Genomic DNA, 16,520 nt, shown 5'->3' with positions numbered 1-16,520 from the left:
TTATTAAAATTACCTTTGGTCAAGCTGTTCATGGTCTGTGTATCTAATTTCAGAAGCAAAAATCTTACTGGAAATCACAGAATCACAGAATGGTTGGGGTTGGAAGGGACCCCTGGAGCCCACCCAGCCCACCCCCCTGCTGAAGCAGCTCTCCCAGAGCAGGTTGCACAGAGCTGTGTCCAGGCAGGTTTGAATGTCTCCAGGGCAGGAGACCCCACAGCCTCTCTGGGCAGCCTGTCCCAGCGCTCCGTCACCCTCAGGGTAAAGTTTTTCCTCACATTCAGATGGAAGTTCCCGTGTTGCAGTTTGTGCCCATTGCCCCTTGTCCTGTCGCTGGGCACCGCTGGAAAGAGCCTGGCCCCCTCCTCCCTGACACTTGTCCTTAAGATATTTGTAGGCATTGATGAGGTCCCCTCTCAGCCTTCTCCTCTCCAGGCTGAACAGCCCCAGCTCCTTCAGCCTTTCCTCATCAGGGAGATGCTCCAGTCCCCTCATCATCTTCATAGCCCTCTCCAGTAGATCCCTGTCTCTCCTGAACTGGGGAGCCCAGCACTGGGCACAGCACTCCAGGCGTGGCCCCACCAGGGCAGAGCAGAGGGGGAGGATCTCCTCCCTCGACCTGCTGGCCACACTCCTCCTGATGGTGCCCCCAGGAACCCATCAGCCTGCTTGGCCACCTGGGCACACCGCTGGTCCATGGGCAACTTGCTGCCCACCAGAACACCCAGGTCCTTCACAGAGCTGCCCCCCAGCAGGTCACCCCCAGCCTGAGCTGGTGCCTCCGGTTGTTCCTCTCCAGGTGCAGGACCTTAAACTTGCCCTTGATGAACTTCATTAGGTTCCTAATGTAATCAAGTAAGAAGCCCCTTCCCATGCTCTTTTTATGGAATATGATGGAGGTTTCAGTAGTGGTCCCAGGACACATGGAAAGTGCAAGTTTAACATCCAGATTGCAGTGCTGGCTCCTGCACAAGAGAATTTTCCTTTTTGAAGGATAACCTCCTTCTTTCAAATGAAAATTTCGGTTTCATCTGCTTTACATGGGAGCTTGAGTTTAACTTTGCATCACATAGAACAAGGCAGGCAATTCAATAGGCTCCTTAGTCCTTTCCTTGCTCCAAATTTCTACACCTTCCCTGGCAGATGTCTGCCTTGTAATAAATATTATTTTTCCTTCTTCCTTGTAGCTTGTTAGGCTCTGTATTGCAGCATCTTAGGATCTTGTAGGCTCCATTGTGCAATAGCCACAGAAGGCAAATTAAAAAGCTTTCCACAAAAGCCTGATACTGCCACAGGAAATAATAGCAGATTGGGGTGGACATAGAGAAGGTATAACAAAATGGTGAGAGAGCAAAAACAAGCATGCTGAGCCGTCTAGCAGCAGCCTACCTGTAGGATAAATATTTTTTTTGAGATTTCATAATCAGGTTCAAAGGAAGGCTGTGAGGCAGGGTACACCAGGAGGTTAGTTCTGGGGCTGAAGAGCAGCCATGGAAAAAGCACAGAGTTGCTAATTTATGAACGTGGGATATTGGAATTTGGTGTCCTGTGATGCTCTGGGACAGGCAGCACCTTGTCAGCGCTGGTGGAGCGCTCCTCTTGTCCATAACAGCAGAAAAGATATGAGGTTATACAGACCTAGCAAATACAAACCTGACCTGCACTAAATCACAGATGTATTTGGCAAAGCACTGAAAAAAATATCTAGCACAAGGAAATATTCGATAGATAATGAAATTCGGAAAAAAATCCCAGAGCTGGGATCTTGTTTGTTTGCAGTTCCAAGGAGATAAGTGACATATTCAGTCTTCTGACTTCCCAACTTTTACCGTCCCAGAAACCCTTTGCTCTGGCAGTGAATACAGTACTTTCAAGCAGCAGGAGCCCTCTACCCCATGAAGCAGTTGTATCTAGAAACTTTCCCTTTCTAACACTATTTTAAATTAGCTATGGAAAGTTAACTGGAGGGGGGTGGGGTGGGGGCCAGGGATAATAATACAATTGAGAAAGGTACAGATTGTGGGCCATCTCAAGGATTTTGGACCAAGAACCCAGGGCCAGGGTTAGGAACATACAAGAGTTTTGAATTTTTATCATCAAACCAGATCCTTTCTTTTGTATGAAATCATGCAGTAGGTCTTAAGTCCAGAAGGACTGATAGATCATCTAGCCCACCACCATCCACAACGATAAGTTCAACCTGACATGAAAAATCACTAAAAAGTGAAGATGCAGCCAGGGATAGGAGAGAGGTTTTGGGCTTTCCCATCCTCACATATATGAGGATCAACCCTTGAGAAAACACAGAGATCCTTGTTTGAAGATGAAATGGGTGAGAAGCAGTGAAAGGTGCTCAAAAAATCCATCTTTTCACAAGCCAGGAAAAAGACACCCATGAGGACAACATGGCTTTTTCTTCTACCCAATAAAAGGCTCACATTGCTTTGTCTGTGTTGAGGCACCCTGGCAGGATGGGAGACAATCAGTGGAGTGTCTCTGCTGTTGCTGTTACTGCTGATGTGTCTTTCTGGGGGGATAAGTGAAAACATTTCCATTTAGGCTCCTGTTTTTCACCCAATGCACTTTTAGATCAGAAATAAAAGAGCTTGTGGAGCAAACATCAGTGAAAAACTTTTCCTTACATATCTGGAATTATACAACAGCATCACTACACTTCACAAAGTTCATATAACATATAACAACTTATTTGGGGAAATCAAAGCATCCTCTGACTCAGGCTTGATCATCCAATGTCAGGACAGATGTTTTTTGCCTCACAACATTTTCTTTTCAAACTATTTTTGAACGCTTAACACAACAGCAAAATGAAGCTAAAGGAATATTCTGGTCATGGCTATGGCATAATGCAGGTGAGAAAGAAGATTTTTTCCTCTGAAGTTTGATTGAGGGGAGAAAGAATGCAAGCCAGTGACTCATCTCCCTTTGAACAAGGCTGTCTAACTTGGAATGTGGTTGTTCCAGTTGATATATTTAAACAAGTTCTTTTTGAGCCAACTGAGGTTTCTGGAAGAATTACTGGAATACTAGATTAGAGAGTTGCTGCTGATAGCAAGAAATCCTAAATGATGTGTTTGGAAAGGAAGCAAAGTCAGGTAGGGGCATTGTTTGGCTGGAGGATGTGATTCAATACATTACCCTTTCTCCACTGGATGTTTCTATGGATTTAGGGAAAGGTAGTTCTGAAACTGTGGTCAGGATCTGGCTGGCTTTGTGGATCATATTCTGGCTTTCAGGTATGGCCTCAGGCATAGCTGAGGTGTGCCCAGATGTGCCTGGATGTATCCAGTATTTTCTTGTCTCACCCAGACAGGCTGGGAGGTGAACTGGAAGGCAAAGGTCCCTTTGAAGGATGTTTTTGCAGAGGGACAGAGAGAGCAGCAATCAGCACCTCTGCAGCAGGAGAGGCTATCTAGGGTGGGTCCTGGCTGTGGGAGCTCATCTGAGGGTGTTTCTCCCTGGATCTGCCCACACTTTCCTTGAAAAGAGAAGCAGAGGAAAGCCCGATGATGAGTGATCTCAGCTGTCTGAACAGGAGACAGCTTGAGTTTAGGGATATTTTTATGGTGGTGCACCACTGCGTGGGTTGGCCAAGTGAGATCGGTACACAAGAGTGTACCGATCAGGGTACACTGCTCTCCGTCATGCCGTCTAAACAGGCTTTCTCATTGCACATCAGCCCAAAAGCTCTTTTATGAACAACAGTGCTGAGGACAAGAGGAAAGAGTACCAAAGAGAAAACATCTGAGCTGCCTTTCTCTGCTCCCCAGCCAACTGCTTCTACAAAGTTACCAGCCATTTAAAGTAAGAACAACCGGAGTATGACAAAATGTGGGTTAAAATAAAATGAACTACCCCAGAAACAAGTAACCCCAGAGATGATTTTGAATGGTATAAAGGCAAAGGTGTGTGGGAAGCAGTCAATGAAGGGGCTTCAGGGCTGGCTGGAGCAGGACCTCAGAGCTGAGATGTACTGGGCTGCTCAGTATACATCAGGACACATCAGGTGCCTTGTGATGGGGTTTGCATTGCTACAGCATAAAGGTTTATGCAAAGCAGAGATAAGAGAAAGGACAGAGAAGACTATTTTTGCATCCATATGACCCAGGTCTCAAGGCAGTTTGAGTTGCAATTGTTCTCATGGAAGGGTACGGAGTGACCATGTCATAAAGGTGCTCTGTCTATGGGTCTGAGCCTTTTCCCTTGTGACTGGGAACTAGAAGTTGTGCTGGCTGCCCAAGGTTCAAGCCAGGGGCTTGTGTTTTCAATGCTCAGCAGAAAAACATTGTAACACACCATATTCAGAAAAGAGAAGGCAAATTCCTTAACTGTCCAGGGAGCTGGGGTGCAGGACCTTACAGTTTTTCTCCTGCTGGCTTTGGAAGCAAGGTGGAGGTAAGAGAGGACCTTGGAAAAACAGCGGCTGACTTCAAACAGAAGGGGGTTGTAAGAGATTGGGATGGATGGTGCAGAATCAGCTCTTTCCATTTGCTCAGACGTTAGTGAGTTCAGGAGATGTGTCAGTGTTGTTTACACTGGATCTTTCTTCTCGTTATGTGCTGTGGATGAAGGTCCAGTCATTACCAAATGGCTATTTGATACTTGTGTGAGCAGTGCTTGGAGGCAGAGTTCAGGCAATGTCACACTGTGCCTGATCCCCAGATACTCTGGTCAGGTCTTCACCTTCTGTGGGTCACAACCTGCTGCACTGTTGTGCAGAAACAGGCAGCAACCTCCTCCACTCCCCTGTGGATAACATAGTCCTGCTGGGTGGACTCAAAGAACAAGACCCTCACACTTACCCATGTGTAGCTGAATTTTGCTACTGCTTGCATGAAGGGGCTGGAGGCAAAGTATTCCTCTTCCCACTCCAGCTGGTAAGATTTAATCTTATTAAAAGTTATTTACCTCTAACATAGACACTTCCATCCGAGCTGGTCATCTTACACATCTCTTAGAGTCAATGCAGAGAAACAGGCATTTCTAGGTGCTGCTTTTCTGCCGCGCAGAGGACATCTGCTTTGGGGTAAACCCTCACTGTGGTCTGGCATTGCCTGCTTCCCTCCACAGGCTCAAAAGAGAGCCCAAGATATTTGGCTCAGATGGAGGCACCTCTGTCAGATATAGCTAAATTTCAGGAGCTGCATCCCATCTGAGCTGTAGATTCCCAGAAGAAGCCATTCCTCATTCAGCGCATCAGGATTATATTCTCCTGGCTTCTCTGTCCTTGGGACCCAGCCCCAAAGGCTCCAGCACTCACAGGAGGGTTTATAAACAGGGCTCAAGGTTTCTGTAAAAAGGAAAGATGGTGCCAAGGCTGAGGATTTAGGTAAGGCATGGAAGGATGGCTTGGTTAGATGTTTCCGTTTGTAGGACAGAATTGGCAAAAGAGCTGAAACTTGACTCCGATCTCCCTCGGTGAAGGCTGTTAAATTTGTGCTAAGCTTCCAGGGAAAATTGGCTGTCTCCAGGGACAGCTAAATAGGGCTTCCATTTGGAAATGTGCCCATAGCTTTGAGAGCTGAGTTTCTGAAAGCCACACCCCTGTACCACCAAAAGGCACTGACGCAGGAGCTGAACTAACCAAAGGCAAGATCTTCACAACAGTGTAGTTCTGCTCTTCCCTTTGATGAATGAAAGGGAGGATCAGCGGAACAAGGACATAATTCTCCCAGGGTTCAACTTGTCTGATAGATTCTGGATATAGCCATCACAGATATACATTTTGTGCTCTTCAGTCAACAAAGTCATTCATCTTGTCCTGGGAGAAGCGTCTAAGATGTGCCATGAGCCCTCTGGATGTGCTGGGCTACAGATATTACAAAAGATGCCTGTCTCAGAGCAGGCACTTAACTCTGGGACACCCAAAATTAGCTAACCTCACTCTTCGCAATAAGTTGAGCTGAAGCGACACAAGAGGGGAATAAATTAAATCAGAACCATGCATAAAATTTGCTTTCCTTTTTGACACCAGAAAACGCCTTTCACTCGGTCTCCGTTACGGTCTGTTCTTTATTGCAGATGAAACTGAACTGGTTCTTTGTCTAATAGCCTACATGTTCACTGCAGGTGTAGAGCTCATGGGTTACCCCCGGAAGAAATTGCAGAGTTCAAAAGGAGGAAAGCTGAAAAACTCCTTGGCAAAAGGGCCTAGATCTGAGGTAGTAGCTGTAGGACAGTCCCAGCGTAGCTCTGCTCTTTAGTGTCTGCTTATGTGTTATTTGTCCGCACTTTGCTGGTTTTAGTGTCATGCTTTTTTTATTTATTTCTTTTTGTAAAAAAAATTTGGATTATTCTTTTAAAGGGTCTCATTCAGAAGGTGCTTGGAACAACAGAAAAGCTACCTAAAGATAGTAATAGCTTTGTTGGGAAATTTCATAGCAAATTTGTGAGCTATTATCACACTAACTCCTGAAAGACATACAGTACTACTGTGTTTACCTGCAGTGTATTACCGACCTACTGGATGTCGATGTGCATTGTGCCCGGAAGAGCCCAGTCCGTGGTAAACACAGAGATGAAGCTGGAGTTCAAGCCTGGAAGAATCCAAATTGCCTATTGTTGCTTTCCTGTAGTGTGTATCTCCTGCCCAGTGTAATTCCATACCTCATGACGTGAAACAGGATGCAGCTTTGTTATTCATCCCCATGGTACCTACTGGTACGAGAAATAAACGTGGATTTAGGATGATTTGGTTGGAATTCAGAAGTTCCATGGAGTATAACAGCATGACCTGAGGTGCCTGATCAAACAAGTACCAGAGCAAGGCTGGCATATAAGCACACACACCCACACATGCACACAGAGGGTCTGGTATCCTGTGAAAATGCTGTATGATTGGGTTTCTTAATAATGTCTCTGAAAGCAGCAATAATGTTTTTGCCCAGTGCCGCTGAACTAACTTTTACTTAATTTCCACTTTCTTAGAAAAAGGCGGAGGTGGGTGAAAGCCCACAGTGCCTAGATATAGTCTGGTTATTAAGTCCTAAGATACACTGTATCGAGCTCATAGATTACCCTAAAGACTAAAGCTCCATCCAAATTTCTCAGAATGATAAAACCCAGCAGAGAACTTTTGGCTGAGTTCCTCTTTCACAGCCACAACTTTTAAAGATTCAGTGGGTGTTACTAGGCTGTTTTATCTCCCTTAAGAGATTTTTAAATTTTTGTATGAGGCTCTCCCTATTCTAGGAGCAGGGCAAAAATTCCTCACTTAAAAAACAACAACAAAAAAGATTTAAATATGGGACACACTGTGCAGAGACCTGCATAAGCACTACCATATATGAACACTCACTGCTGAATATAAGCTCCAAGGCACAGAAGACTGCCCTGCTGATCTACACCTATGAGCACAAGCTAATCCTCCAAGGCCAGAAACAAAGAGGATCTCTCAGCTGGATTAGCCCTGCTTGAGAAAAACTGCATGTACACCAATACAAAAATATTTAGTACATATATCACCCACAGACATGGACTTCTGCACTGAAGCAAGGCTGATTAGCAGTACATTATGGAGAACAGAAGGTCCTCATAAGCCCACTTGGCTCATTTCATGGGAAATAGTAGAAAAATCAATAAGGCATTTATACCTGGGGCTTTTCAACAGTCCCAGTTCAATCCTTCTTGTGTGCATGAAGCTTTCAATGGAGGCAATTATGTCCTCAACAGCCACTTATTCCCAAGTGCCTGCTTGGTGGTTTAGTGATGTTTCCAGCTAATCTATCTTAGACATTTATGATGAAAGGGAAAATGCCATCAATAACCTTGTTTTTCCTTGATAGCAATAAAGGAATGCAATACAAGGATCTCAGATGTAGTGATCTATAGTCCATTCACCCAGTTTACAGTCCCATTAGTCTGGGACTGTAAACTTAATGGTATCACAGGGTCCTTGTTGTGATAAGGTATGAATCTCCATCTTGGAGTATTTATATATTTTGGAGTATTCACCTAGCCTAGAGTCTAAAGGAAGGCCAAGACTTTGCTCCTCATGCTCAGGAAGTGAATCTTTTAAACTTCAAAGAGTGACTGTGGACTCTGTTGTCCTCGGTGGACACCTGTTTTCCAAGAGAAGTGATGGCTCTCACTATATCTTGATAAAAATACGCAGCAAAGAATGAGCAACACCAAAGTGCGCCTCCAGTTACCCGAAGATAAAGCCCTTGGCTATACCAGTAGTGATCTTACTTTGTCTTGCAGTAGGATCTCTGCTCTTAATATGGACCTACTAACCCACTCATGCAAGTGGGGTTCAGCCTGGAGCATTGTGGTTGTCAGAGACTCTTGTGCAAGGCTGACAGATGAAACAGCAGCTGAAGACCATGTAGAATAAACCATAGCATCTCAGATGCTGCTAGGCAGTATCCTCAGACAGCTGAATCCCACCCCAAGCATCTTACAATGCTTCTGATATGGAGAAAGTGATTTCTCTCTTTCCTTCGAGGCCCAGCAGAGAACTGTCCCACAGAGAGGTCAATGTGATCCTTAGATTGACCTCACTTTGGAGATGAAACTTAGACCCCATGTAAGTCGTCCAGAGTTCCTTGTGGGGTTCAAAGGAGCGAGATTTTACCCCAGTGCGATTGCTGTATTTGTGGAGGGATCCATGCTGTATAAATCTTAGTGTCACCTCTATTGCTTTTTGCTGACCTTTAGACATATAAGCATACAGGTATTGAGTCCTGCATGGACAAAGGGCCAGTCCAGGATCACCTGAAAGCATTAAGTCTCAATTTTTAAAGTTATTTTCTCTCTTCCTCCCCACCCCCACCCCCCTCCTCAAAACTGTCTCTCCCTGTATTCTGACCTCTTGTCCTATGAACTGAGCTTAGTGACAGGAGATCCCTTGAAGTTCTTTCTTCTTCAGGAAATACCGTAAGCATCCAAATCGTTGCATCTTGCTGGCCAAACCATAGATCAGCAAGGTGGGGCTGACCAGCAGTTAAGATGTGAAAGCTCATTCAGGAAAGGGTTTTTGATAAAGGTTCTCTCTGTCCTCAAAGGTGAAACCGGTGCCTACACAGAAGCCCATACAATTACAGCTTACTTCTTCAGCCCCACTGCAGGGATATTCTCAGATGATTTTGTCTGCATGATCTCTCCAAAGATTAAAATCAGAACTGCAGAAACCAAACACTCACTTCTATTGATTTTTTTCTCCCCAACGTGTCTCTCTTTTCTTCTCCCTTTCTTACACTCTGCATCAGCTACTTCTTCTCTCTTGATATGCAGTATCTCAAAGATAAACAAAACCCAAACAAAACCAAAAACACAGTGGAAGGCATATCTCCTTTGTCCAACACCAGAAAGGCCTAAAAAAAGAAAAAATATTTTCCTTGTTTCCTCAGTTGTTGCAATACATTTTGGATCATCTTTGACAAGGGCATTAGCTCTTTCTCATAAAGTTCAACGAATGAATTTTCATGGTTGATCTTCCACTGAATCCTCAGTTGCATTGGGTTGATACATTTGGGTGATCCCTTAAGATTCAGAAATTTGCCTTTAGACCCCTTTCCTGTTTTTTGCCCCTGGTTGTCCTTCGCTGCCCTTGGTCTCCCACTGAGTGTGGAACGAAGGGAACATGACGTGTGCTGAGTTTGGAATTCCTGGCTCTTCGCTTGTTGCATCCAGATTTAATTGCCAGTCCTCAGGCACAGGTAACCAGACCAGCAAACACCGTCTGCAGAACCTTAGGTCAAATAATAAAATGTATGTCCCTTGAATGATAACAAAGAAACATTAGATATGTGGTACAGGCTGTCAGAGTGGTCAACCCTGCATACCTGGTTCTGGTGCCAGTGCTATCAGTTGACTTTTCTATAGTCTTATATATACTTTAAAGTATATTTATATAATTTATAGATATCTAATAGATACTTTAAAAACAGCTCATCCTGCGCTGTCATCAAGGGCAATTTTATTAGGTTGCTTAACAGTTCTATATTAGTAATTGGTCACCAGTGTGAATAGTCCTTGGGCCTAATAATATTCGTTCCCCTCCTTTCAGGGCCTCATATCTTACACTCTTGGGATAGAATCATAGAATCATGGAATGGTTTGGGTTGGAAGGGACCTTTAAAGGCCGTCTAGTCCAATCCCCCTGTAATGAGCAGGGGCACCTTCACGTAGATCAGGTTGCTCTGAACCTCTTCCAACCTGACCTTAAATGTTTTTTCCAGGGATGGGGAATCCACCACCTCTCTGGGCAGCCTGTGCCAGTATTTCACCAGTCTCATCATCAGATAATTTCTTCCTTATACGTAGTGTGAATCTCCCCTCTTTCAGTTTTAAACCATTCTCCCTTGTCCTACGGCTACAGAATTGCTGCCTCATTTAGTCAGTTTTATATATTTCTATTCTAAAGTATTGGGTGTTCATTGTACACGACAATGCTTTGAACAGTTGAAAACCATATATATATATATATATATACACACAACAATTTCTCAACCATTTATTTTTAATATCTACATGATCACAATTATATTATTCGTATGGGTTAACATTTGGTTCTTTTTGGTTTACAACAGCTGAAATGATATTTTCTGCTATTATGCACAGTAAATTTGCTTTCATATGATGCTTTATGTTGGGCAGGACAGCTGCAGAGTTGAGACGTACCTAAAACCTTGTGATTCACTCAAGTTCTGGCCTTCTACAAGTCCTTGATGTTTGTTTTGTCTCTGAACTTCCCATTATGTTATAATAAATCTATGCCTACCAACAGATGGTAGAAGCTGGACATCACAGACACTTGGATCATCATATCAGATGATCCTTTTCAGCTTCATCACATCAGTTTACTAGCCTGGATCTAGACGCAGGCTCTCAGTTAGCCCAACTTTTAAGTCTTGGCACTCAGCAAAGCTTATTCTGTCAGGAACAGTGCCAGGCTAAGGCAGCAAAACCACACCTGGATCTGAGACTGGTGTCAGGACTTTCTGGTTCTCTGACCATCATGTCTTGGGCTTGCTGAGATCATGGGGCTGTCAGAGCAACTGGACCTTCAGATGGCTCCTTGGTGGCAGTGAACGACCTCAAACCCAGAGAAGCACAGATGATTATCAGGGAATCTCTTTTATTACCAGCTAGGTGCTTTATGAGGCTTGTGATGCACAGTTAGGAATATTTTTTCAGGAGCAGCTGAAGCCCTCTAGTTGTTCTTACAACTAGATGTAACTTATATTTGTGAAGTGAATATCCTTGAGTGAAAGCTCTGTGTGACCTATCAACCCATGCAACAGCTCCACAGGTTGTATGGTCTACTGGGACCACCGCATCCCTTCAGTTCTCTACCAACATCCCTCCTTGCATGATGCTTCTTGATGGCTTTGAGAATGTCTAATGTTTCTGCTTTGTCTGACAAAACGGTGCAAAAAAAAAAAAAAAAAGCTATTCCTTAGAGAGTGGGGTTGCTAACTGCTCCTCTCTTTTCTCTTCTACAGCCACAACTGGTCAGATGCACTGACCAGGAAACTCAAATCTGTCCTGAGTGACACAAAGAGGACACTGACAAAAGCAACCTTTAAAGAGCTGGGGAGCATGAAGGAGGCCAGAATAAGTATTGAAGAGGATGAAATCTGAGAAGATCACAACCAAGAACTAGTAAGATCGGGATGGATACCCTGAAGCCACCCAGCAGAGGAGCTCACCCTCCATTTAATCCCCTTCCAGCCAAAAGCAGTATAATTGATGAAGCCTTTGAGCTCTAGCAGAGGGTGAACCTAAGAAGGCAGATGAATCCTGACCATCATCTCTTGTGAAACTGGGCACCAGCTCCAAGCTGTATGTGTACGTTTTTGGCAGGGGTCCACTGGGGAGAAAAGTGATGGTGATGGTAGCACTAGCTTTTCATCAGCATCTGTCACAAAGATGAGCCCAAAAAATATTTTACCTAGGTCTGCATGGCAGCACAAACATGTCCAGCTGCATTTGAGCTTGGATTTGAACAATAATGCCAAGTGCTAAACTGATTTAACTATTTTGCATTAAATTTAGGGGGGGGGGGGGGGGTGGGTGTTGTTGTAGAGAACTCTGGTTTCATAAAAATCAGTGCAATTCAGAAGAATATGTTTCTGACAACAACAAAAAATATTTTTTACTCCCCCACAAGGGGAAATTTTGAAGCAAAATGTTTTGTTCCTGTATGTCAATTTAAGCTGAAACATTTTCTTTTAATTTGACATTTCAGCTGCAAATGCCATTTTAATACTATTTTCAAACTGAAATGGCAGTTTTGAAATGAAACAGTTTGGTATGAATCAATATTTGTTTCCAAATGCCAAAATGTGATTTTGCTTAAAATGTCAAAATATGTCATCTTTGCAATTCCAGATCTAAACTGGAAGAACATTTTGTTTAGCTTTATACATTCACACATATAGCATATCTGAAACATTTTACGCTTTCATCCTAAAGCAGGATGAAAACCTAATGCCAAGATACTGTAAAATTGAGATGCAGAGAATGACATTCTTCAGTTCCTTTAGCTGAGTAATACTAATAAGATACAAATTCTATTTCCTGCAAAAGTGGGACTAAGGGAATGAAAAGTACATCACTTAAGCAGTGCAAAGCCTAAAATACATCACTGTTTTTCCTTTCTAATCTCCAAGTGGTCTCAGAGGCACTTGTCTTCAAAGTAAGCCTCCCAGTGGGTAAAAATACCTTTCTGCAAAGGGCCAGCATTTGACCTGTAGGCACTTCTCACAGAGCACACTTCATCAAGGTCAGGTAATTTTGTTGTTGGCCACTTCTTCTCCCAGGTTTTTTTACTCCTGTTCAACATCTAACAGACTTCTGGGAATAGTTGTTCTCTTTTCTGCAAGGCTGAAGAATTACCAAACAGCAGAGATGGTAATTTAATCAATATTGCCATCAGAAGGTGCTCATTTGAAACAGGGAGACCTTTCTCAAGCTCAGTTTGAATTCTTCTCATCAGAGCCACCAGAGCAGATTTTCATCATTCAGATGATAAATAAGAGTCAACAACCACTCACCAAACCTTCCTTGGTTATTGCAAATATATTTATGAAATGAGGCAAGCCCAACTCCACAAAGCTAAGGAAGATACTACTTTCACAACTAATTCACCGTAGCAAGTATAAAACACTTGTACTGTCAAAGTAAGAGCTGTTTGGAGTATGAACATCTGAAAAGTGAAAACAGAAGTGAACTTCATTATTCTTCTTGTATAATGAGATTTTACTTTGTGGCACCTGGTTTTGTGAAAGAAACCTTTGCCTATTTAATGATGAGAGTTGATACTCCAGGTGAGAGAAGCTGGGCTTTGAAAGACATCTGTCACTTGAGCTGTCAGACAGGGTTTAGGAAAGCTTTCACCTTCCACACTGTGCTCACGCTCTGATTGCAAATTCATTTAGAAATAAAGTCCTGTGGAAGAGACATGGGCCAGGCAATTCTGACACAATATGCATCCACATACAGTTCCAGGAAGAGACGTTATCTGGATTGGTCTATGCAAATGTGAGTCTAAAATCAAACAATTTCTGCATAATTCATATCTTTTCCATTATTTTCCCATGTTAAAAACATTGATCAGTGCTGCTTTGTTAGGTAGTGGTGTAGGTTCAATCAACATGACCTTAAGACTTGGCTAAAGAGAATTGCAAGTGTGGCAGACAGAAAGCACGTCCTGTCTGATGGGGACAGGTGATCTCTCCCTCTCCTCTTGGTGTGGTATTTCCGTGCAAATAAGACTTGCATCAATGGGTTTTGCTTGGAAAAGCCTATGTGTAGTCAAGGCTGGCCTCCAAATGAAGAGAAATACCCACAAAGTGCAAAAGGAGGATCATCTGGCTAAATATAGCCCTGTAAGTTGCAGTCTGAGACAGTCACCCAGACAGGTCCCCTAACAGTCAGAGAAGGGAAACAGGCATTTCCCAGGAGTGTTTCTTAGGCTCCTACAGGTGAATACCTCTGTGTGTGCTGGGTGACTTGGCTCCCACTACACTTAGTGGAAACCAAGTCAAAAAGTTCAAGGAGCTTCATGACTCAGCTGAGCCTAAAATAGGTGCCTACATCTGGCTAGCACAGTCACCCCTAAACTTCACTGACTATTGGCAAGGTCTCCATTCAAACCATGGGAGTCTGATGCATGCAGAGATACCCAGATAGAGATACCTGCTGAAACACAGGTGCTCAATGGCATTTAGGATGCCCTAGAGTACCTACAGCATCCAAACAGAGCTGACAAATAAGACACAGGACCAGATCCTTTTGCAACGGCAGCTGGAGGCCAGACAGCAGACCCTAAGATCTGAAATAATACTAGACAGGTATGTTTAATGAGATACACCTTTAAAGTTGGGTGCCTTAACCCAAAAGTGAATCCTATCCTGGATATCTGCATTCAGATGGATGAACCATGCCCTAAAAGTGCTTGCCATTGACTCTAACAGTAGCTCCAATGGCCAGCTCAGGTGAAGAAACCTACATCATGGATGAATAAATTCAAGTTGGATGAACCTCACTCCCACATAGATATCATCACTGGTTCAGAGGAGGTGCTGGACTCCCTGACCTTTTCCCTGGGTCTGGAAACTCTGCCACTTGGTCTTTCTAGATGGGCTAACCCTCTCTGAAACACTTGTTCTTCCCAGCACACAGACAAAATGGAGGTCAAGGAAGATATATATGAGCAGAAAGTATAAAATATGCGAAGCAACTTTCGCTACAAGAAACTGCCCATAGATCCATTTAGCTGGTAATGAGACAGTGAGCAAGAGGCATGGTAACCTTCTATTTCTGCTATATATCATATTAAACATTAGTAAATGCAGGAGAAGAAAACCACAAAACAACACACCTCTTCAGACTACCACTACGCACGTATTCGCCTTTTCAAAATCTACACATATCTACAGACACATATATATTTCAGTTTTGGGGTACTCAGTTTTTTCGTTTCACACTTACTCACTAAGAAATAATCTTTTGAATGTGTGTTTTTGTTAGTCCAAGAAAAGATAATTTTAAGAAAATATTGGGTAGCCAAAACCTGAATTTTCCATCTGAAGATGTTTTAAACAAGAGGATTTCAATCTGCCCTTCTGCACACAGTTTTTGGATTCTTTCTTCAGTTTGTAGTCTTCTAAAATAAACAACATTCTTTGAATTTATTTAAAAAAAAATAAAATAGTAAATCTGTGGGAAAGGGTAGCAGAGAACCAAAGTTCTAATCACTGGCGACTTTAGTAATCCCAGGATAATTCTTAATTCTCTTTGAAGCCAGTGGTATTTTTTAGCTCTTAATTTCAACAGGAAAAAGTCAAGGACTCATCCCTGAGTGTGATAACCTATACTGTTAGAAAGCCAGAGAATATATTTATATTTTCCTGGCATTGTTCTGTTTAGACAGGTTTAGATTTACTCATGAGATTTCTTCCCATACTAACCGATGACTGTATCAGGCTCTTTTCTTGTTATTTTGCTCCTAAAACTAGTGTCTGCATGTTGTAATGAGGAAGATGGGGGCTGGAAGCAGCAAATGTAAGTTTTTGTAGCTCTGCAGCAGACTTCTCAGGTGATTGTGGACAAGTCACTTGGTGGACTTCTCAGATAGTGAGGCACACACTCCAAAAACCACTATCAACAAGAACCTACCACGTGACTGCTGGAGGTTTTACTGCTGATGTTATAAGGTGAATTTTAATGTAATTGTTCAAACCTATTGAGATCTGTAGAAAATGTATTTATAGGATCATAGAGTCATAGTATCATTTAGGTTGGAAAAGACCTTTAACATCATCAAGACCAACTGTTAACCTATCACTGCCAAGTCCGCCACTAAAACATGTCCCTAAGCACCGCATCTACACATCTTTCAAATTTCTCCAGGGATGGTGACTCCAAAACATCCCTGGGCAACCTGTTCCAAGGCTTGACAACACTTTCAGTGAACAATTTTTTTTCCTAACATCCAAACAAAAACTCCCCTGGTGCAACTTGAGGCTGTTTCCTCTTGTCCTATTGCTTGTTACTTGGGAGAAGAGACCGACCCCCGCTCACTACAGCTTCCTGCCAGGCAGTTGTAGAGAGCAAGAAGGTTCCCCCTGAGGCTCCTCGCCAGGCTAAACAACCCCAGTTCCCTCAGCTGCTCCTCATCAGACTATTTATGCACAATATACACTGTCTGAATATAGTTCATATTTCATACAGTATTTTTAAGAGTGGATTAAAACCAAATGCCAATAAAGATCGTTGGAGACCTATCCCTCCACCTGAAAGTCTTGTTCTTGGTTGTATATTTACCTTCAGCTTACTTCTCAGCTTACTTTTCAGCATTCTGTGCAGATAAGGCACCTATGCAGACTCCCATTCCCACAGTCACTCCATTATTCAGTATTTTAGAGGCAGGTCTCAAAATATGCAAGCCAGCAGCAGGATGGCCAGACAGAGGAGATATCAGGAGTTACAGAAGAACCCAAGGAAGATGGTTGCTCCACAGCATGGATAAGTGTCCAAGCAGCTGCATGGAT

The 16,520-nt window shown here is 43.2% G+C and overlaps 1 protein-coding gene across 4 annotated transcripts in view; it reads left to right on the top strand.

The window, feature by feature from the left end:
• GUCY2F (guanylate cyclase 2F, retinal) overlaps positions 1-16,268 on the top strand; it is a 54,002-nt gene extending 37,734 nt beyond the window's left edge. For 3 of the 4 annotated variants that reach the window (XM_040584376.1, XM_040584377.1, XM_040584375.1), the window contains exon 19: positions 11,466-16,268. In XM_040584376.1, coding sequence (XP_040440310.1) covers positions 11,466-11,604 — 139 coding nt within the window. In that variant the 3' untranslated portion in view covers positions 11,605-16,268. Of the gene's footprint in view, positions 1-6,087; positions 6,180-11,465 lie in introns of all 4 variants that reach the window. The other variant, XM_040584378.1, reaches the window with a different exon arrangement.
• The last annotated feature ends 252 nt before the right edge of the window (positions 16,269-16,520 follow it).

The sequence above is a fragment of the Falco naumanni genome, chromosome 2 (genome assembly GCF_017639655.2).
Source record: "Falco naumanni isolate bFalNau1 chromosome 2, bFalNau1.pat, whole genome shotgun sequence".
Classification (NCBI taxonomy): Eukaryota; Metazoa; Chordata; class Aves; order Falconiformes; family Falconidae; genus Falco; species Falco naumanni.
The sequence above is the reverse complement of the archived record's forward strand: the minus strand, read 5'-3'. Positions and strand labels throughout refer to the sequence as shown.